This window comes from Stigmatopora nigra, chromosome 3 (genome assembly GCF_051989575.1).
Source record: "Stigmatopora nigra isolate UIUO_SnigA chromosome 3, RoL_Snig_1.1, whole genome shotgun sequence".
In the NCBI taxonomy this organism is placed as follows: domain Eukaryota; kingdom Metazoa; phylum Chordata; class Actinopteri; order Syngnathiformes; family Syngnathidae; genus Stigmatopora; species Stigmatopora nigra.
Window position 1 is genome coordinate 16970083 of NC_135510.1, and position 23632 is coordinate 16993714.

At 34.6% G+C, this 23632-nt stretch overlaps 2 protein-coding genes across 7 annotated transcripts in view; both read left to right on the top strand.

The window, feature by feature from the left end:
* Positions 1-2119, top strand: part of LOC144194695 (uncharacterized) — a 32960-nt gene extending 30841 nt beyond the window's left edge. The window contains exon 12 of the mRNA XM_077713918.1: positions 1925-2119. Within this exon, the coding sequence (XP_077570044.1) occupies positions 1925-2119 (195 nt within the window). The remainder of the gene's footprint in view (positions 1-1924) is intronic.
* Positions 2120-3622: 1503 nt separating this feature from the next.
* The window catches only part of akap13a (A-kinase anchoring protein 13a), a 57279-nt gene continuing 37269 nt past the window's right edge, over positions 3623-23632 (top strand). For 2 of the 6 annotated variants that reach the window (XM_077712552.1, XM_077712551.1), the window contains exons 1-4: positions 3623-3805; positions 13647-13701; positions 17281-17393; positions 19819-20180. In XM_077712552.1, coding sequence (XP_077568678.1) covers positions 3731-3805; positions 13647-13701; positions 17281-17393; positions 19819-20180 — 605 coding nt within the window. In that variant the 5' untranslated portion in view covers positions 3623-3730. The remainder of the gene's footprint in view (positions 3806-13646; positions 13702-17280; positions 17394-19818; positions 20181-23632) is intronic. The other 4 variants (XM_077712550.1, XM_077712553.1, XM_077712555.1 and 1 more) reach the window with 3 other exon arrangements.

Genomic DNA, 23632 nt, shown 5'->3' on the forward strand with positions numbered 1-23632 from the left:
GATCTGGCAACCGAGATGTGACAGGCAACCCTGCCGCACCTCCCCATTTCTTGTTCATTGTGACAGAAATATCGGCAGATCAAAAAAAAATTGACGGCAGCACATGCAGTCACGCTAACATGACTAGATCATCTCCGTCGTGATTTATTATACCGAAAGGTGTTGCCGGAGCAACAATTGAAATGAAATGGCAGTTCTCGTGCGCCGGGTGGAAAGAATCCGCAAATGGCGGCTAGCAACAACATCTCATGAAACTTAAACGAGCGCGAGCATATCGAACCGCTACATAAAATAAACAAGCGTGAAAATCATTGTGGCAATTAAAATGCCGAAGGGCCGGCAGTGGCAGATGTTAATGCCGTTGTTTTTTCCCTCAGTGTCTCTCGCCTTCCTATTGGTTGATTAAAATGCCATTCTGGCAGATCAGTTCCTTTAAATTATGGTCATTTAACCTAATTTTATTTCAATTCCGTAATTTTTACTTGGACGCAGTCATTTAGCAATTTATGATACAATTATGATCAACTAAAAAATTATTGATACTTTATTTTTCGTGTTATTGTGTGTATAAGAAATATATATACTGTTCAAAGTGTGTTTTTTTTTTAAAATTTGACTCCTGAAAAAAGGGGGTCGTCTTATATTCAGGCAAATACGGTACTTAAACTCTGATGTTAAGGTGCTTTAAATTTAAAAAAAATCATTATTGTCATTATTGCTCGATTTCCCAAAGTGTGGTGAAAATGTATGTATACAATTTATGATGCAATAAAGCTAAAAAATGCTAAAATTGGTACTGTATTGGCCCGAATATAAGACGACTCTGTCTTTTTCAAGACTCAAGTTTGAAAAAAAAATACATTATCAATCATTTTTTAGCTTTATTTTATCATAAATCGTATACATGTTTTCACCACGCTTTGGAAAATCGAACAATAATGACTGATTTTTTAATTTAAAGTACCTTAAGATCAGAGTTTAAGTATCATATTTGCCCGAATATAAGACGACCCCCTTTTTCAAGAGTCAAATTTGAAAAAGAGACTTTGAACACCATATATTCATTTTTATACACAATAATGACAGTAGTACAACTGAAACGAATGATTATAACAATATATTTTAGAGAAAAAGCATGGGATTTTGCCTAACTAAAATCATGTAAATCTCCATCACATTTAAATATGCTTGTTTTTTTTAGATATATATTAACCAATCTACTTTAATAACACATTAAAATTCCAATAACTGAATCAATTCAATTTCCGCACTTAATTGAGACTAATTTTTAATGATATATATATATATATATATATATATATATATATATATATATATATATATATATATATATATATATATATATATATATATATATATATATATATATATATATATATATATATATATATATATATATATATATATATATATATATATATATATATATATATATATATATATGATGTTGACTACTTAGTTTTGCTATTTATTAATTATTTGTATGCACTTCATGGTGAAGCTTTAAATTTAATGATACTTGTATAATGTCATTAAAAGCATTTAATCCAATTAACCTGAACCCTAAGGGTACCTGGCGCCATCTAGTGTTGTGAATCGGTACACTCCGATTTTAAGACAACACATGCAAAAAACATCGTCTTATACTCAAGCCCATAGGATATGAATTTCCCTTTTAACGACGGTTGCCACCTGACGTGACCTCATCTCGTTTTCTGGGTCCCTTTGTCAGGAAACACACAAAAAAAGGCATTTGGCTTCATTCCGCCGCAATTGTTGTCGCGCTCGCAATTCTTGTCAGATCTTCGGGGATTACAGTTGTGACCGAAGCAGAAGCCGATTGATTCCAAAGAAAAGAAACGCTGTAAAGTTAATCCCCCGCCATCCCGCTGTTTGATGACAGATCCGCCGTGACCACTACTTTCTTCCCCTCAAGGATATGTGCGTGACTCTTGGGGTGGGGGGCGGAGTCGAGCCGCCGGTAATCTTCCGAACGCTTGGCAGCCACTCGCCCGTGTCGCCCCGCGGTGGTAATAACCACAGAAATATGGCGTTTCCAGTCCCTCATGCAATGATTACAGTGGATGCGCTAAGCTAAAGATGGATCTGGAAACAGTTTTTGGTAGGGTCAAAGTTGCATGTTGGACAATTTTAAATCGTACAAATCAGGGTTACAATCAGGTTTTTAGAGATAGGGTTTCCAGCAATGTTCTTTATTTGCTTTTAAAAAAAAATACATAATAGGATATGCCGTATTTATTGGAGTACAGTGTTCCCTCAGTCATCGCGGCTAATGGGGACCACCCGCGATAAGTGAATTTCCGCAAAGTAGGGATTCCCCTTCAAAAATGCTTAATTTGAATTTAATTCAATTTTTTAAATTTATTATTATTATTTTTTTGAAAACCACTTTATTTGCATTTTTTTCTGAACCACGTTATCCTCACTGGAATCAAGAGAGGGGTGCTGTAGCCTATCCTAGCCGACTTTAAAGCCAGAGGCTAACAACCATTCATGCTCACAATCATACCTAGGGTCAATTTAAAGTGATCAATCAAACTACCATGCACATTTTTGGAATGTGGGAGGAAACTGGAGAACCCAGAGAAAACCCACACAAGCCCGGGAGGTCCTATTTTCATATACCGTATTTTCACGACTATAAGGCGCACCGCATTATAAGGTGCACCCTCAATGAGTGACATTTTTTCCATATATAAGGAGCACTGTATTATAAGGCGCACTGTATTATAAGGTACACTGTATTATAAGGCACACTGTATTATAAGGCACACTGTATTGTAAGGCGCACTGTATTATAAGGCGCACTGTCTATTTTGGAGAAAATTTAAGACTTTTAAATGCGCCGTATAGTCGTGAAAATACGGTAATGGCTATTGACTTCCAGGTATGAAGCACTCACTACTTTACAGTCACCTCTAGAGCCAGCCATTGTTGATGTTTTGGATTTTTTTGTATAAAATCTTGCAGTGGGGGAGGAGCTATATGACGGAAGATTTGGCATCTGCATATTTAACAGTATTGTTTCAGTTCAGGCGTTTTTGTTTTTTTAATATCCGACAGTGGTGGTTTTTCATTTTTGGTTTTCTGTTTTTTCCATATATAAGGCACACTGTATTATAAGGCGCACTGTCTATTTTGGAGAAAATCTAAGACTTTTAAGTGCGCCTTATAGTCGTGAAAATACGGCATCTCCCTTTAAAACCGATTCAATGGAGCCACTACTAACAAGAACCCTAATAGGGGATTTTTTTTTAACCATACTTCTCTCAATTTGGGGAAAAACCGGTTAGGCCACCGCCAGCCACTCCTCCTGGATCCTCCTTCAGGTTCCACCCCCCCCCCAACAACTTGGAGTTGTCAACCCTCTCCCAATTGGCCCAATTGTGTCAACCGAAAATACACAATGGGGAAAGTGTCATCTGTCATACAGTATACGAGCGAGTGTTATGGCCAAACTAAGGAGACAGAGGGGGACATTCATTCATCTAGTTGGGGAAGTGGGGGGTGGGCGCAAGTCAGCCAGAGGCCGGACTCAAGTTTTTTGGAAGGGAAAGAGAAGGGGAAGGGAGGAGGAGGGTGTAAAGACTCCTGCCTCCTAGTCCAGATGTGAAACTCAACCGATCGCCTTCTCCGTTCCCTTCTGGATGTATTTTTCATTTTTTGGGGGAAAGAAGACAATAAAACCATGTATGAACGACACAAACGGAGATATAGCTTCAATGGGAAGGGGGAAAAGGCCCTCAATGTGGTTTTGATTAAGGTAAGAAGTCATGGAAATGTTCTAAAACAGTCGGATTTAAACAGAAATAGTTTTATACGGGTTTTTTATAGCTTGAGAAACTGAATTTTTGTACTAAGTTGTAATTAATGGGTGTCCGGGGAAGATGGAATGGGATGGGAATGGTTGACTAACATATGAACACAAGTTGGGTAGGTTTGTTGATGTTGTATACGTGATCGTTTTGGTACCTTGGCGGTGTTGTTTGTGTAGGCTAGCATGGCGTTAGCATGTGACTAATCCCTTGGAGGTGTTGTTGTCATATGTTGAAAGTTAGGATTTGGAATTGTATGGTTTTAATCGGGTTGGGTAGATTTGCTTTTTAAGATAGTTTTGGTTGTCAAAGAGCAAATTCTGTCTTTTTGTAGACTATTTTTGACAAATTGTTTTTGTTTAAAGTTGGGATTTAAAGCTATTGCTCATTTTATACGAGTTATAAACTGTTGTTATGGTTTTTAACTTGAGTTAAGTTTATTTGGGATTCAAAAAAAATAAATGGAAATGAAAGTCTAAGACAAGGGTGTCAATGGGTTGGCTCGCGGGCTGCTTTATTGTCAACTTGATTTCACGTGGGCCGGACCATTTAAGATAAATTATTTACATTTTTTTTTTTAATTGATTAAAAGAACTGGATTAAAAGACCTGAATATTCAGTTTTTCATACATCTATCACAATTTTTATTTTAGTTTTTTTAATATATTTTTAGATTTTACAAAATGTTTTTTGAATTAAAAACACAGAATAATGGATTAAAAAATTACAATTATTAATTTAAAAGGGGGAAAATCAGGAAATTTAATACAATCTACAATCTTTATTTTAATTTGATCCTAAACCTGAAAGTCTGCACTCATGATTTACTTTCCCGGGCCGCACAAAATGATGCGGCGGGCCAGATTTGGCCCGCGGGCCACCACTTTGACACCGGTATTTATTTTAAATGGTGCATATGAAAGTATGATTTATTGAAATATAATTTAAGATGCCACTTTGACATATGTGGGCTAAGCAGTTTAAAGTTTGGAAGCTAGCATTTTGAAATTGAATTGGACCTTAAAGTTTTGCCATATAAACCTTTTTGCTGCATCTATACAATCATTTTGAGTTTTTTTCTCCTCTACTATGGCTCACTTTTTCCCCCTGACTGGAGCGTCACGCGTCTATGTTTGTGCGTGTGCGCACCCTCGGTGATTATTGTCGACGTCGTTGGGCCGTGACTTCCTGCTCAATAACCACCTTCTTTCTTTCCATTGGTGTAATGTGGCGTGATTGTAGATGATTGGAACATTGATTGCGTGTTTGCTTGCCCTTCATCTCATCTTCACCTTCTTCATGACACAAATGACATATTGACCATTTGCTGGGGACTTAGAAATCGCTTTTTAGCTTGTCAGGTTTCTAGTTGAGGATTAGTTTGACCATATTTTATCGCATATTAGCCGTCTAAGCCTTAAAATTACCTTAGAATCGTTGAATTTTTACAATTTCCCTCGTATAAGCCGCCCCCTGATTCATAATTTTCACCTCCATATTCATGGTTTTAATAAGAGTACAAATGTGTTACTTTGAAGGGAATATTTTGAGATAAATCATCGCACGTGGTATTTCTGAGGTACTGTAAATCACGTGTCTCAAAGTGGCGGCCCGGGGGCCAAATCTGGACCACCGCATCATTTTGTGCGGCCCGGGAAAGTAAATCATGAGTGCAGACTTTCAGGTTTAGGATCAAATTAAAATGAAGATTGTAGATTGTATTAAATTTCCTGATTTTACCCCTTTTAAATTAATAATTGTAATTTTTTAATCCATCTTTCCGTCTTTAGTTCAGAAATCATTTTGTAAAATCTAAAAATGTATTTAAAAAAAGCTAAATAAACATTGTTTTAGATCTATAAAAATCTGAATATTCAGGGATTTTAATCCAGTTCTTTTAATCCATTCATTAAAAAAAATCCCTGATCAAGTAATGCCAGGCTCAAATCAACTTCAACTTTAATCCATTTTTTATAACATTTTATCTGTTTATCTTTTCTCTATTTTGAAATATCATCCACATTGTCTTACCTAACGTCATTTCGTCTTTGTCGCCTTGCACTTTCGTCCACATCAAGTCTAATTTATGCGCATATAAGCCTTACCCTCAATTCAGCCATCATATTTTAAATGACAAATACAACATATTTCAGCCTTAAAGCAAAGCCAAATGTATACCCTTAAAGAAAACCCACCGAGCCATGACTTTACCTTCCAACCATCATAAACATAGCATAGAAAAGGACATCCACATCCACATGCGTTCCAATTAGCGCTAATGTATGGAGTTGACAGTTAGCCGCACCGCTAAACATCATGATTAGCAAGATGATGATGTGTTTTATGGGCACCGGGACAGCAAGAAGTGAAAAAGCTGGCTACAGTCAAGTCATTTTGGCCTCCAGCCACAACCCGCTGCTATTTCCAGACGGGAGGAAGACGTTAGCAACATTACCACTGCTTTGGGTTTTTCTTCCCACGCAGACTTTTCTCTTTCTCTTGGCTTTTTCAATTCGCCTGTTCTCTCTATCGTAATCGTTTATAGGGTCTCCAACCTATTTATTTTATTTATTTCGACCCCTAAACAGGAGCTAGCATCAACAGCTAGCTTAGAAAGTGAAGCACAAGCTAGCTTTACCATATGTTGAGAGCAATTATGCCTTCACAATCATAAATGACGCCTTGAAACTTGATCTCCGACTTGAAACCCGACCATTTTGTTGACTCTTGCTTTAACCCAGTGGTGTCAAACATACGGCCCGCGTGCCGGATCCGGCCCGTCTGGTGGTTTGGTACGGCCCAGGGAAGAAAGCTGCATTGTATAAAAAAATATGAATTTTCTTTAAAATTTGTAGTTCTTGTATTATCCTCTAGGGGCGCAGTGTTTTAGTATGTGAAGACAACATGAATTGACATTTATTTATGTTCTTATGTTATTCTCTTGTTCATTATATATTGTTCATAATGTAAAAGGAAAATTCTGTTAATAGACATTTTGATAATTTACTCATTCTTTGCACTAATTATTAGTATTAGTGACTAATACAAAAGTGGAAAAAAGTGGGATTATTGTTAGTTCTATGTCATTTTGCAATGAGTTTACTGCTCCGGCCCACTTGATCTCAAATTAAGCTGGATTCGGCCCGCAGACCAAAGTTTGACACCCCTGCTTTAACCCCTGACCCGCTTAGACAAACAAATGTATCGGAAACTCGTTCTTTTATTTCCAGTTTTGTTGTTTTTGTGTATTTTTTGATACATTTTTATTTGCTGCAATTTGTAATCCCGTGGTGCTGTCAATATGTTTTCAATCAAATATGTTAGCTTTGAGAGAAGAAGTAGAACTGGACAAACTGGTGGTCACGTCACCCCCCAGCTTCCATGTTTTTTCTGGACTGTTGACCAAGTCTGTGTATTTGGCGTGTTCATCTATCTATAGGTCGCTTTACTGCCTTACAACTATACCGTATTTTTGTTCATTTATTTTTCATTCATTCATTTTCTGACACGGTTCGTGGGGGCGCTGGAGCTGACTCAGGGCCAGAGGCAGGCAGGGACACCCTGAATTGGTTGCTAGCCAATCACAGGCCACAATGAGACAAATAACCAATAACAGTCATACCTAGGGGCAATTTACAGTGTCCAATCAGCCTACCATGCATGTTTTTGGAATGTGGGAGGAAACCGGAGTACCTGGAGAAAACCCACGCAGACCTGAGGTGGACATGAAGGCGGAGTACCAACAAAAAACCCATGCAGACCCGGGGAGAACTTGAACGCAGAGCACCCATAGAAAACCCACGTAGACCCTGGGCGAACATGAAACTGGAGTACCCATAGAAAACCCACACTGGCCTGGGGAGGACATGGTACTGGAGTACCCATAGAAAACCCACACTGAACATGAAACTGGAGTACTCCTAGAAAACCCACGCAGGTCCGGGAAGAACATGAAACTGGAGTACCCATAGATAACCCACACAAAGCCAGGGAGAAGATAAAACCAGAGTACCCATAAAAAACACGCAGACCCGGGGTGAACATGAAATTAGAGTACCCATAGAAAACACACGCAGACCCGGGAGAACATGGAAACTCCACACAGGTGGACTAACCTGGATTCGAACCCAGAATCCCAGACCTGTGAAACAGACGCACAAGTCAAGTTCAAGTTTTTAATCAAATGAAATGCAACCCTATAAAAAAATGACTATATTCATACTTTTGGACCTTTCATAAAGTACAATTACGATTTAGCATTGCTGTTAAATTACACCCGAATTTCAACTGAAAGTCTTTTAAGGTGAAATTCTTATTTATTTATTTTTAAGACTGCATTTTCGATAACAGCCAAAAGGCAATCCCCTGGGTTTCAAATACTTCCAGGGATTCATTTTCTGAGATGGATAGCCCCTTGCCCCCTTAGAGAAAAGCTCGGGGGTGACGGAATCTCTACCTTGTTTGCTCAATGGTCCAACCGGACGTCGGGCCTGGGTGCTAACTGGCTGCACTCGTCGACAGAAAATTCCGCAGACAAATGTTGACCCAGCCATTGGGATTTAGGAGTAGCATCAAAACTTTAAGACTGACTTACCCTCCTCCCCTACGCCAAATTAAAAAATTAATGGCCTCAAAAGTTATGGGCCGTTTTCTTGGTCAGCTTCCTTTGGGATTCAGACCCGTTCACGTTGTAAAAGCCACGGTAAAACCTAATTGGGCCCTCTTGGAATTGTTTTCATCCCAGGAACCAATTGCCTTTTGGGGAGTCTTAAAATGCCTCAAATTCAACAATCCTTACTTCCTGAATTCTAATTTTCCAAACTACTCACAGTTCATATTTTAATATTTCACTTGGACAGGTTAGTTTGAGAATTGCTATACTAGATGTCAAACAAAACTACCGTAAAAGGCATTTATGGTTTTGTGGAGTGGTTAGCGCTTTGGTATCAAAGTTCTTAGATATAGTGTTCGATACCAGGTTTGAACCTTCCTGTATGGAGTTTGCACATTCTCTCTGGGCTTGCGTGGGTTTTCTACGGGTACTCTGGTTTCCTTACACATCCCCAAAAACATGTAAGCTAAGATAATTATATGCTAAATTGTGAGCGTGTATGGTTGTATATATATATATATGTATATGTATGTATATGTATGTGTATGTATGTGTATGTATGTGTATGTATGTGTATGTATGTGTATGTATGTGTATGTGTATGTATGTGTATGTATATGTATGTGTATGTATATGTATGTATATGTATGTATATGTATGTATATGTATGTATATGTATGTATATGTATGTATGTATGTATGTATATGTATGTATATGTATGTATATGTATGTATATGTATGTATATGTATGTATATGTATGTATATATATATGTATGTATATGTATGTATATGTATGTATATATATATGTATGTATATGTATGTATATGTATGTATGTATATGTATGTATATGTGTGTATATGTGTGTATATGTGTGTATATGTATGTATATGTCTGTATGTATATACATATGTATATATGTATATATACATGTGTATGTATGTGTATAAATGTGTATGTATATGTAAATATATGTATATATATATATATATGTATATACATGTGTATACATGTGTATAAATGTGTATGTATACGTATATATATGTATACATGTATATGTATGTGTATAAATGTGTATCTATATGTAAATATATGTATATGTATATATATATATATATATGTGTGTATATGTATGTGTATATGTATATATGTGTATATGTATGTGTATATGTATATATGTATATATGTATATATGTATATATGTATATATGTATATATGTATATATGTATATATGTATATATGTATATATGTGTATATGTATATATGTATATGTATATATGTATATGTGTATATGTATATGTCTGTATATGTATGTATATACATGTATATATGTATATGTATATTTTAGCAACACGCTCATTTATTAAAATATGTATTAATGTATTTATTTATTAACTTACTTATTACCTTTCTATTTATGTCTAAAATGTCTTTTTCTGTGTCTGTATTCTCACCCTCTTGCTACTGTGACAACAAAATTTCCCAAATACGGGATGGTTCAAGTTATCCAATCCAATAGTTGGCTGGGATAGGCTTCAGCACCCTTGCGACCTTTGTAAGGACAGTGCGACAAAAATTGAGACAGAGCTCCGACTGCAGTCGGTCGGCTTTTGTGATGGTGACTTTGTGTGGGCAAATATTAACTTTGTGCTCTTTTGCTTTTCCGGGTCGCCAGCAGATGTGATAAAACCACCGAGTGGAGTTGAATTGCTGAGCACACATATTTGTCCACTGTAAAAAGTGACAACCTTTGATGCCATGTCATCTCGACCTCAAATACAAGCACCATATGACACATTTGACAAATTCACTCACCCTTCCGACTATAATTATGATTATTTGGAGCAATTGTGGTTACTAAGCAGGATTATTATTAATTACTTTCAACTTTTCTAAACACCGTAATTAAATTAGAGCTTGCTTTTCATTTAAGATCTTTTTTCCTCTCCAAATTACTCTTTTCTTTGCATTAGATTAGATTAGGTAACTTTATTTATCCCGTATTCGGGAAATTTTATTTTCGCAGTTGCAAGAGGGTGAAAATACAGACAGTAAAAAACAAAAAAACATTTTAGACATAATTAAATAGGTAAAAAATAGTTAAAAAAAAATAAATAAATACATAAAAATAATAACTATATCAATAAATTAATACATAAATAAATACAAATAACTTTATAATACGTAAAAAATAAAAATAACTTAATAGATAGATAAATAGCTATATATATAACTAAATTAAATAAAAATACATAAATAACTATAAATAAATAAATAGCTATAGAGATAAATAAAATAAAAAATAAATATGATAAAAAAATAAAACAATAAAATAAAAATATAAATAACTCTAAAAATACATAATAACTATAAATAAATAAATAAACAGCTATATAAATATATAAAATATAAACAAATAAAATACAAATAAATAAATAAAATACAAATAAATAAATAAAATACAAATAAATAAATAAAATACAAATAAATAAAATAAAAATTAATATAAATAACAATAATATAGATAAATGACTATAAAAATAAATAAATAACAAAAATAATATGTAACTAAAAAATAAAGAAATAACTAGAAAAAAAATAAAGAAATAACTAGAAAAAAAATAAAGAAATAACTATAAAAGTAAATATATAAATACGCGTGCTGCTGAAATATATATATATATATATATATATATATATATATATATATATATATATATATATATATATATATATATATATATATATATATATATATATATATATATATATATATATATATATATATATATATATATATATATATATATATATATATATATATATATATATATATATATATATATATATATATATATATATATATATATATATATATATATATATATATATATATATATATATATATATATATATATATATATATATATATATATATATATATATATATATATATATATATATATATATATATATATATATATATATATATATATATATATATATATATATATATATATATATATATATATATATATATATATATATATATATATATATATATATATATATATATATATATATATATATATATATATATATATATATATATATATATATATATATATATATATATATATATATATATATATATATATATATATATATATATATACTACATGACGTTAACTGGAAATGATCTCTTAGCCATCTGACTTTTAAGAATTGCCTTATTTTGGCACTCTAGCACTCCAACATTGATCTTCATCCAATACCGCTAGAACAACGTGTACTTTCCACTCCATATCCCAGTCGTCTCCATTGGTGTGGACACTCTGTCCTTTCAATTAGAAATCAAACTTGGTGTTAACTTCCTTTTGTCACCGCGCCATTTTGTGTCTGTAAATACTTTTGTCCTGCTAATCTCAGATATTTGTTCTCGCTCACTGGGCGCCGTTTGGAAACTACACACAACTGCATGCCATGTTTACACATGCATCTGTTTGTATGTTGGTTTGAAACCGCTATAAGTGCTCGCAAGGTCATTTTGCCATAGGAGCCGACTTGTGGAGTATCTAGCCCCTCTCACATGGGAGTCATTGGCCAAGGCTTACACTTGGGGTCTTGTTCTTTTGTCCTGGTTCTCGGCTCAATCAATGACTGCCCTGTCTTGAGTCTATTTTTTGACTTTGACATGACATCATGGTTAAGCAATGTGGCCTGTAAACCTACTTTCTCTTGGCAGGCAGGCGAATGATGTACTTGTGTACAAATAAGATCATGTGCAAAAGGAATATCGGACATATTGAATGTTTCCTGAATGAAATTATTACTATTTACTCATTCATGGTGCTTGAAGCCATAGAAATGAACTAAAAACACATTAATTTGTTCCAAATGTCCTGAAAAAAACAACAAAAACAGGATATTGGTTTGGAAAGACTTTTATTTGTTCTAATTCGCCATCTATTAACAAAGTAATTAATAAGTAGTGCAAAAATATGTTTAATTGTACTAAAATTGCTCATATGTGGATTTACTTGTAACTCAAATGAATGTTTCCCATAGAAATGAAGTAAAAACAAATTAATTTGTTCCAACCCTCTGAAAAAACACCAAAAACTGGATATTAGATTGGAAACACATTTTTATTTGTTCTAATTTGCCATCTATTAACAAAGTAACAAATAACTAGTGGTTTAATAAGACTAAAATGTGTTTAATAGTACTAAAATTAGACAGATTTCGTGGATAGGAGACTTTTAGCATGGCAACGCGCTCGTAACATGACATAAACAATTTAAATCAACTCTGATTACAATGCAGACACTCAAAATTAAGTTTAATCTAACCTTACACTAAACTTAATTCTAATATCATTTAAATTTTGATACCTTTCTTCTCCCGAGTTGACTCTTTTGGCTCCGCCTCCACCCTGACTTTCAGATGCAACCTATCGAATATTGTTTACTTTTGTTTTCCCTTCAAAATATCCTGAAAATGATGCACATAAATGTCCTCACAATAGAATAACACACAACCACTTGCCAACAAGAAGTACTATAAACTCCTCTCGTATTAGCGACCAAACTCCGCCATTCTACACTGCCTAACAGGCCAAAAAACTATCAAAATTTCTCACATCTCAAGATAAATACATCCCCAAAACTTTACCCCTATCTAAAACTTCTCATATATCCGAGTATTCCTGTAATATCTTAACCAAACATTATGTACAACTACATCACAGCTAAAAAAAAAAACCCAAAACAAACACTGTCCTTAGTTGAAAGTACTTGACACCGTAAGGCTTTAAATGATGTAGTGTTCCTTTTGAAAGTCCATCATAGTATTTTTAAAAGGTGTTTGTGATGCAAAACTGCCTCCCGACAACCTCATTAACAAAGATTCTGCCAAGTGTAAACCAAACTCCTCCTGCTAAACTATGATGCCTCTTTATGCCATCTGCAAAGATTTCGGGGTCTCCATTTTGGGAGTGGTACGCCACTGATCACCCTCACACACTTACACATACACAGAAATACACAAAAATACACAAAAATACACACAAGGCCACTTCCTGACCAGCGCATCGCTACGTCTCGCCAGCTGACGAGTGTCACATGTTACTGAAGCTGATTCAACAACGTCTTCCTGTTTCTTCTGTCCCGCTAGATTCACCGCGATGCCGAGCCGTCCCTCCCGACACCCCGCGATGCTCAACAATTAGGTAAGACTCATTTTCATGTTGTTTTTTAGTTAATTTCAATGGTTTTTTGGTGACTTTTTTGGCTGACTTTTGGGGCTTGATTTCCTGATAGACCAACATGTATCTAACTATACTCTTAACACCTCTAACCACCTCTTAAATATATTTATTTTCTCAAACACTCATTTCTCATGAATTCGAGCCTTAGTAATTCAAATAAAAGCATTTATTTTCTAACATCAGGTCATTTTTTTACTGTAAATAAAGTTAAATCTATTTTTAGTAAGACTTTTGTTGTGAACTGCAAAAAATGCATGGCTCAATTTTTTTTATAGCCTTTTATTATTATTAGGTTAATCCCTAAATACTCCAATCTAGGTTAGATAAAAATCAAACTCCCAAACTGAACAACATTTGGATTTTAAATTCTAATTACTTCCACTCTATAGGTGCGTACGTTTTATCTATCTATATTGTATAATATTTAGATTTTTTTTAAATAAATGGATTAAAAGAACTGGATTAAAAACCTTTAATATTCAGTTTTTTATAGATCTAAAACAATGTTTATTTTAGATTTTTTTAAATATATTTTTAGATTTTACAAAATTATTTTTGAACTAAAAACAGAAAAAAATATTAAAAATATGACAATTATTAATTTAAAAGGAAGAAAATCAGGAAATTTAATATACATCTATACTCTTCATTTTTATTTGATCCTAAAACACTCGTGAATTACTTTCCCGGGCCACACAAAATGATGCGGCGGGCCAGATTTGGCCCCCAGGCCGCCACTTGGACACTTGTCATAGGCTAACGATGCTAATCTTTACCAAGAAATTAATTTAGTCACACTTTGTGTTCCTTTTCCATAAATACCCATGTAGAAACAAGTACTTCACTTTACCACTCCAAAAATAACAACTGCAATACATAGAGCTTTCAAATACTACAAAACTTCTGTACAATCTTTACCAAACTACTAAACACGCATTTTGTATCAAAACTACTAAAATTACAAACAATTTTAATATTTTTTACCCAGCATCTTGCATAAAAAATAATAATATTAAACTTAACTCAAAAATTAATTTCAAAACGCAATGTCATGTTCTAAACAACAGTCAACATGATGCTAACTCGTTAGCGTCTTTCTGCGGTCAACTTATACCCAGACATTATCGACCATAGCTCTTTTATTTATTCATTTTTTAACTCTGTCATTATTAAATATCAGCGTAAACCACCGAAAAGCCCAAGTTTGAACTTTCTACACCTTTTCTGGATGTGTCAGGAGGAGTTGCTAATAAATCAGCTCCAGGCGCTTCTAATTAGCCGCCCCGCCATTGACTTATCCATCGTGTTTGCTTGTTAGCTCGCACAACCCCCGAAGCTCCCGGCAAGTCACGTTTTAACGATAGTGGATTTTTATTTATTTATTTTCCTTAAGGTCGAACGTGGTTAAGTTCAGGGTTGGGACCTTCATTTAGAAAGCCGCAAGCCTTTTACTTCTTCACCTTTCCATTCACTATAGTTTTTCTTTACTTTTGAGGGTCAACGAACACAGGTGGAGCAGTGAAGGGGGTCTCCTGGATTATTTGCTAGTTAATCAGTGAAAACTAATAGGAATTTGGATAAAATATATACAGTGGTACCTTGAGATATGAGCTTAATAAAAGATACTGAGCTCGTATGTCAATTTTCTTGTAATTCAAACGAATGTTTTCCATAGAAATGAACTAAAAACGAATTACCGTATTTTCACGACTATAAAGCGCATTTAAAAGTCTTACATTTTCTTCAAAATTGACAGTGCGACTTATAATCCAGTGCGCCTAATATATGGAAATAACTGAAAACCAAAAATGAAAAACCACCACTGTCGGATATTAAAAGAAAACATAAACTCCTGAACTGAAACAATACTGTTAGATATGCAGATGCCATCTTAATTTACAAAATCTTCCATCATATAGCTCCTCCTCCACTGCAAGATTTTATACAAAAAATCCAAAACATCAACAATGGCTGGCTCTAGAGGTGACTGTAAAGTACTGTGTTCTTCCTACCTGGAAGTCAATAGCAATTATCGTATTTTCACCACTATAAGGCGCACTTAAAAGTCTTAAATTTTCTCCAAAATAGACAGGGCGCCTTAAATAAGCGCTAATAAACAGGCGCTAATAAATAAGTTAATTGGTAAATAAATTCGCGTGTTGCTGAAATACATATATATAATAATTTACTAGGTAATAAATAACAAAGTAGTCAACATAATAGTCCTTCTATAGCCATAAGATTGTGGATAAATCTGTAAAATCAAAACAATCTTGTTGTTGTCATAGAATGTTTTAGTCTGATTTTCTGGTCAGGAAACCAAATCTTATCTTTCATGAAAAAAACACGAGTTCGCCAACGGGGGATAAAAATGTGCATATGAAAATAGAATCGAATTTGTGCGTGATAGGAAGACCTGATCGCTGCTTTTATCTCTTCCGTTATTTTTCGCCAAAATCATTTTTTGGGGGGAAATGAACTATTTGTTGGGATCACATCACCCCACTGTTCTTCTCACCTTTCTTCCGCTACATGCATTTTCTTTCCTGATGATGTCAAAGGTTGAGGGTGCGCCTTATAGTCGTGAAAATACGGTATTTGACTTTTTTTGTCACTGGGATGTCCCCATTTGTCTCATCTAAGACCCCTACCATGTAAAACACAAACATGAGTCGACCTTATACTTCCTCTCAAGAGTGAAAAATATTCTGTGGGAGGACAAAGAATAACTTCCGCCCTTTGCTGTAATGATGCAAAATGAAAACATGATGTCATCCATTTTAGCCTGCACATCGGCTAAAGAAAGCTTGTGGCTTCTTCCTCTTTCTTTATTTCCTTAAATGAGCAAGTACTGCTGTTCTTTATTTTTTTTAGGGGGGGGGGGGGGTTTGCCATTGACGTAGCCACACAGATAAACAACATAGCGTGCTGTCATTGGTTGGTTCAATAACGGCAGTTTTTACAGAAAATACTTGACAACAATGTTCCCTTTAAGCACAATTACGCACTACTCTCGTCTTCTCTGCGCAGCAGCAATCATATGGCGCGCAGTAAATAAAATCCAAACTTTGTTTTTTACTCCTTTCCCCATGATGGCGCTGTTTACAGGCCAGCCAGCTCTGTCCACTCTGTTTTTTTTGTGTTTTATAGCATGTTTTACATGAAAAATTAGAGGGAACATTGCCTTGACAACTGTGATACTGTTGTACCCATGGCGAGCGATGATGATGTCACTCACACTGGTACTTTCGGCCCAAAACAATGAAAAATTAGAGGGAACATTGCCTTGACAACTTCAACTTCAGGGCGAATGGTGTGATGTAAATGAGCAGCGGTAGTTGCTCTCCTTCACACTTGTGTTTTTGTCAAAAACAGTCGGCCATTGAAGTAAATTTGATACCTTCTCGCATTTCAAAAACTTGTTTTTCCCATCGCGTGACAGACTTGCTTATAGTAAAGGAATTGTTGTCAGTAAAGTGCTCTGTCCTCAAACCTGACTACTTTTGTCCATTCACACTGCATTTTTTTTTGTCTTTTTAGGGACTTCACGATCTGCGACGTTACCCGCTTTGTCCAGCAGGAGGGTCAGCAGTTGCTCTTCAACCACCCACAGAGACTCGGGCAGTGATATCGAGAGTTTGCTGAGCGCTGAGGTGGGATTTAGACACTTATGTTTCAAATGTTCAAATTTATCTCAAATTGGACCACTTTTGATTGCAAAAAGTAATTCGAAAAACATCGGGTTTGTTGTATCTTAGTGGATTGAATTCAAATGATTTGAATCCTATTATTGTTATGCTGAAATGTAAAGCTTTTACCACAAAGTGAACTAATAACAACAATAAGCAACAGCAAATAAATAATCAATTAATAAGTAATACAGTAATCCCTCGATTATCGCGGCTTCACTATATCGCGTTTTCTTTTTCCGGTTGAATTTTTTTTTTGTTAATTTCTTTTTCAAGTTCTTTAAAATGTGAAAATTCATGCTAAAACTTGCAAGCGGAAGCCACTCCCCTTTTCTCCGCTTGCTACTAGGATGTATTGAAGTTAAAAAAAGTAGATATACATATAAATATAAATATATTTATTTTATTATTTTTTACATTTTTTTTCTATATATTAAAGCATTTAATCGGGGTGAGCCTACTTGGTGTTTTTTCGATTATGGTGGCCATGTCTGGTCTACATTAACCGCGATAATCGAGGGATTACTGTAAATAAGTGGTCAACATGAATAATCACAACATAGATAAGTCAGGAAGTGCACAAATAACATAAACTGATAAATAATCAATACATAATTAATACATAATCAATAGATAAGATGTCACCATGATAAATAAGTAGTATTCAACACTGATAAATAAGTGGGGAAGTGCACAAATAATAAAAATAATAAAAAATTGATAAATAATCAATACATAATCAATAAATCAGTAATAAATAAGTAGTAGTCAACATAGATAAGTAGTCAACACTGAATAAGTGGTGACCATAAGTAGCTACAAAGTGACTAAAGTGGATAGCAGTACGTCTTGATTAGCTTCTCCTATGTCGACAGCTCTTGGTCCTATTGCTAATTCCTTTGTCTTGGCTGTTATGGTCCTGTTGCACCTGCCAGAGTGGTAAAAAAAAACATAACTGGGCTTTTGGAGCAGACTTTAGTCAGCAAAAAAACTAAAATATCCCTTCGGGCTAGTCTTGAGCCCCAACAAAACACACACTGTGTTGCCATAGCAACCACGTAAGACGTAAATTAGCACCCGTGTGCGCACAAGTCTGCAATACACGTGCGCTAGACCGGGATAACCACGTCCTTAACTGGGATTTGAGTCCCTACTTAAGGTAGTGTCGGTTGGTCAAAAGTCACGTGACTGGCTTGGGGGGAAAAACCTCCTGCGGTTGGTCACATGACCTCAGCGACTTCCCAGAGGAAGTGAGGCGAGGCTGGCACAAAGCCCATCTTTCACTCCCTGACAGAAGCCTCTCTGTCAGCGGCTTCTTGCGCCGCAGCTGGCGGGACAATAGGCCACAGTTTGAGTTCAAACCAACTCTTAATTGACTGTATTCATACATGTGTGTGTGTGTGTGCCAAGTTCCGTGCCCAATTCCCACTCAATAAAGAGGTAACCGTTCCTTTAAGAGACCTGTTCCAAGGTGAACTGGAATGACAAAAACTTGACTAATGGGAAAGATAAAAATGTGTTAGAATATCTATTAATAATACTTTGTCCAAGGTTTTTTTTAATAATGATGAATTGTAAAATTAATTTTTTAAAGGTTTTCTAAAGAGGGAGAATTTTTTTTAAATGAATGGAAATGGTAAAGTGATAATTTGACTTAAATGATACATGCCGTTTTTCTGCAAAGGGAAATTTAATAGTTATCTGCTTTTATGTTATTGGTTGACAATGTGTAATATTTTTTTTGTATTTACCTTGTCGGGATGTGACTTTTTATATATTTATATTACTTAATTATGTTTTTTTTTAATTGGGAAAATGCACGTTTTTGTGGAGTGGCACCAAAAATTTGGTTGTGTATGATGACTATAAAGGCTTTTAATTTGAAAGGATCGAATATCATCCAAAGAAAAGAATACATAAAAATTGAGATGATGAGAAATTATTTAAAATCAAGGAAGGAATTTTTAAAAAAATTGGTCAATCAAAAAAAATTGCAAAAATGGATGAGTAAATTGGTTTCAACGGAATTAAAATGAAAAAAAACGTATAGAATGGAAAAAATGTGCCAATCAGAAAAAAATGCAAAAATGGATGAGTAAATTAAAAATTGGTTTCAACGGAATTAAAATGGAAAAAAATCGTATAGAATTGAAAAAAAATGTGTCAATCAAAAAAATGTGTAAAAATGGAAGAGTAAATTAAAAATTGGTTTCAACGGAAGAAAAAAAGTGAAAAAAACGTATATAATCTCAATTAGATTGTTTAAAATACACGCAAAAAATATTTGTACAAGTCAAAAACTTTTGTTCATCCTCATTCTCCTATCAACTGCAAAATACAATATTAAAACACTTCTAACGATATTTCCTCTTTCTCTGAACCGTTCCAGAATGACGAGCGAGTAACTTGCGGCGGCGACAGCACCAGCGAAGTGTCCATTTCTTGTTCCTCCACGGACGACACCGCTAGCGTGGGGCTTTCCAGCTCCAGTCCCGAGGGCAGCCAGGGTCTTGGCAGCAGCGGCTGGAGCCCAGAGGAGGGCACCCTACGGGAGGCGGCCGTCCCCGACGGGGGAGCCGCTGTCGTCGGCGGCGGCGGGGACGTCGAGGAGGAGGCCAAGGACAGGGTGACGGAAGTTCCGCGACGCTGCTCTCTGGCCCGGCGCGGCCTACGCTCCATCTCGCCTCTTCGCCGACACAGCTGGGGACCCGGAAAAAATCATGGAGGAGGACCTGCAATGAACCAAAGGAGGTAAGACACTTTTAATACTACTATATAAACTATAAGATATTGGCAGATATGGTTTTATCAGGATCAATAGACAGTATTTTTTACTGGAGGCTGGTTACTGATATTTGGAGATGATATCAATAAAAACTAAATTAGTAATATGAGAAATGAAGTACATCAAATTGAATTGAATATAATGTTTTTGTAGTCATTATACAAGTATATATGTAGAAATATATATGTGTATATATATGAATATATGTGTATATATACGTATATATGTAGATATGTGTATATATACGTATATATGTAGATATATGTGTATATATACGTATATATGTCGATATATGTGTATATATATGAATATGTGTATATATACATATATATGTAGATGTGTGTATATATATGAATATATGTGTATATATACGTATATATGTCTATATATGAATATATGTATAAATACTTATATATGTGTATATATGTGTATTTATGTGTATATATATGTATATATGTGTATATCTATGTATATATGTGTATATATGTGTATTTATATGTATATATGTGTATATATATGTATATATGTGTATATCTATGTATATATATGTGTATACATATATGTATATATGTATATATATGTGTGTACGTGTATATATGTGTATATATGTATATATATATGTGTGTATATATGTATATATATATGTGTGTGTGTATATATGTATATATATGTGTATATATGTTTATATATGTGTATATATGTATATAAATGTGTATATATGCATGTGTATATATGCATGTTTCTATATATATATATATATATATATATATATATATATATATATATATATATATATATATATATATATATATATATATATATATATATATATATATATATTATATTCGAGAGATTACTGTACATATATATATTTATATATATACATACATATAGTAGGTAAGACGCTGTTATTTGAACATTGAACCCACTCGCTGATTTCTGTGGATAGCGACAGCTGCGTAGCCATTTGTCTTGAAGCCACCGCCAGTGTGACAGTCACACACGCAAGTCAGCTTGCGTGTCACTCGACAATCCCAGACTTCTTGATCATTCTCATATCTTCAAGCAGAAGTCATGACAGTCCAACCAAGAATTTATACAGCGAGCTTCCAGGGGAGCACACGAATGAAAAATGAGCCGGTTGAGAAATGCAATCCAAATTTCAGGAATAAATAAAAGTTGGGGGGAAAAATCTGCCAAAAAAAGTGAAAAATGACAATAAAAAGTGTCGCTCAAACTAAAAAAATTATGCTCTAAGATGTCCAATCTACTTCGGGATATCGCTATCATAACTTCATACACATTATATCAATACTTTGTGTGTATACATTTAATTTTTTTGCATTTAAAAAGTCAGAAATGGTCGACAAAATGGTGTTTTTGAGGGTCAGACGAGAAAATGAACAAAAAAATAGATTTTCTCTGTCTCATCTATCACTTTCCAGCCTCAATAGGAAACTGACCATTCACAGGAGAAGATATATCTCAATATATCGATTCCTTTGTGTGACTACTTGGCGTTTTGGAGCCTTTTTTATAGAGCTATAGCACCCCTTTCTTGTATGTTTTTTTCTTTTTTACGCAAACAACTGCTCTATTGTTGCTCCTTAGCCACAGGCAGCTGTTCTGGTGAGAAATGTGTTTTACGCCACATGGAATGCTTAAGTAGCACACCCGTGTTTTGTAGCGGATGCCGCTAAAAACAAACAGAAATGTACACCCATTGAATGTCAAGCGTTTGCGGTCGAAGGCTCCAGTTTTGCAGCAAATGCGTTTCTTAAACTGTCTCAGATTAGAGAAAAGAACAGACGTCCACGTGATTGAGCTCTCTGTTAATATGAATATGGACTTTATGACCTTACGTCAAGGGTGTCAAAGTGGCGGCACGGGGGCCAAATCTGGGCCGCCGCATCATTTTGTGTGGCCCGGGACAATCAATCAAGAGTGCTGACTTTCTGTTTTAGGATCAAATTAAAATGAAGAGTATAGATGTATATTACATTTCCTGATTTTTCCCCCTTTTAAATCAATAATTGTAATTTTTTATCCATTTTTTTCTGTGTTTTTTGTTCAAAAATAATTTTGTAAAATCTAAAAAATATATAAAAAAAAGCTAAAATAAACATTATTTTAGATCTGTAAAAAACTGAATATCCACGGGTTTAAATCCAGTTCTTTTGATCCATGTAACAAAAAAATATCTAAATATTATTATATTTTTTTTTATAATTTCTTTCTGTTTTTAGTTAAAAAAAATTTAAAATCTAAAAGTATATTGGGAAAAAAAAACTCAAATAAACCTTCTTTTAAATCTATAAAAAACGGAATATTTCGGGCCTTTAATCCATTAAAAACAAAATCTAAATATTATATCTAAAATGGTCCAGCCCACTTGAAATCAAGTTGACGTTAAAGTCACCCGCGAACCAACCCAAATCTGACACCCTTGCCTTACATGGTCATAAAATTAATAGAAATCATGTATTTTCACGACTATATGGCGCATCGCATTTAAAGCCTAAGTGTCAGTAACGAATGCTATTTCTGTATTTGACACATGCACCAAATTAGTGTGCTCGCCGTCATACTGGGTGGTTTGACAAAAGAACTATATATATATATACTCTAATTATCCTAGTAGTCATTACGCAGTACCTTTTCTACTAGGAAAATAGTAGTTAGTATCGGTTGCTGCTAGCTGTAGAGGATAGTGTACCTTGTCGACTGATTTATTTTATTTTATCTAGGCTAACAATTTTACTATTGGTCCATATATAAAGCACACTGGATTATAAGGCGCCCTGTCTATTTTGTAGAAAATTTAAGACTTTTAAGTGCGCCTTATAGTCATGAAAATACGGTAAGTTATAAGCAATCCACCTGAGGTTGGATAATATGAAGTTAGTTCATTTTTTACGGCCTTCCCAGAAGGAACTCAAAATTATAGCAGTTGGATTTCTATTCCTTGCAGGTTCAACACCAAATTATGCCGTCAAATTTGATATGTCCTTACGGGCATTTGACCTTCTGTACCCGGTACCTGAAATTGAATCAGACGTAGCTTTTTTTGGGGTAAATTGTGAGGTTTTTTTTTTTCATTCCGTCAGTTAGTCGGTCAGTTAGCAGGTAGCGCTCTTTGATTTATGTTAGCGGGCGACCTCGGGGCTTGGCAAAAACGCCATGTGATAATAATGTCAGGAATGAAGCTTCAGTTTGACGGATAACTTGGCACCGACACCCCCGACGGGCGAACGCTTATCTGCTCACCGACAATCAGCCCAGTCGCCCCGACGCTTTTAGTCCACTTAAAGTTAATTATGTTCCCACGTGACGAGACGACCATTTGCTTGATCACGGGGGTGCCGCGCCGTACCTCCCAGCGAGTAGATAAGGGAGATTTATCGTTACTGCAGTTGTA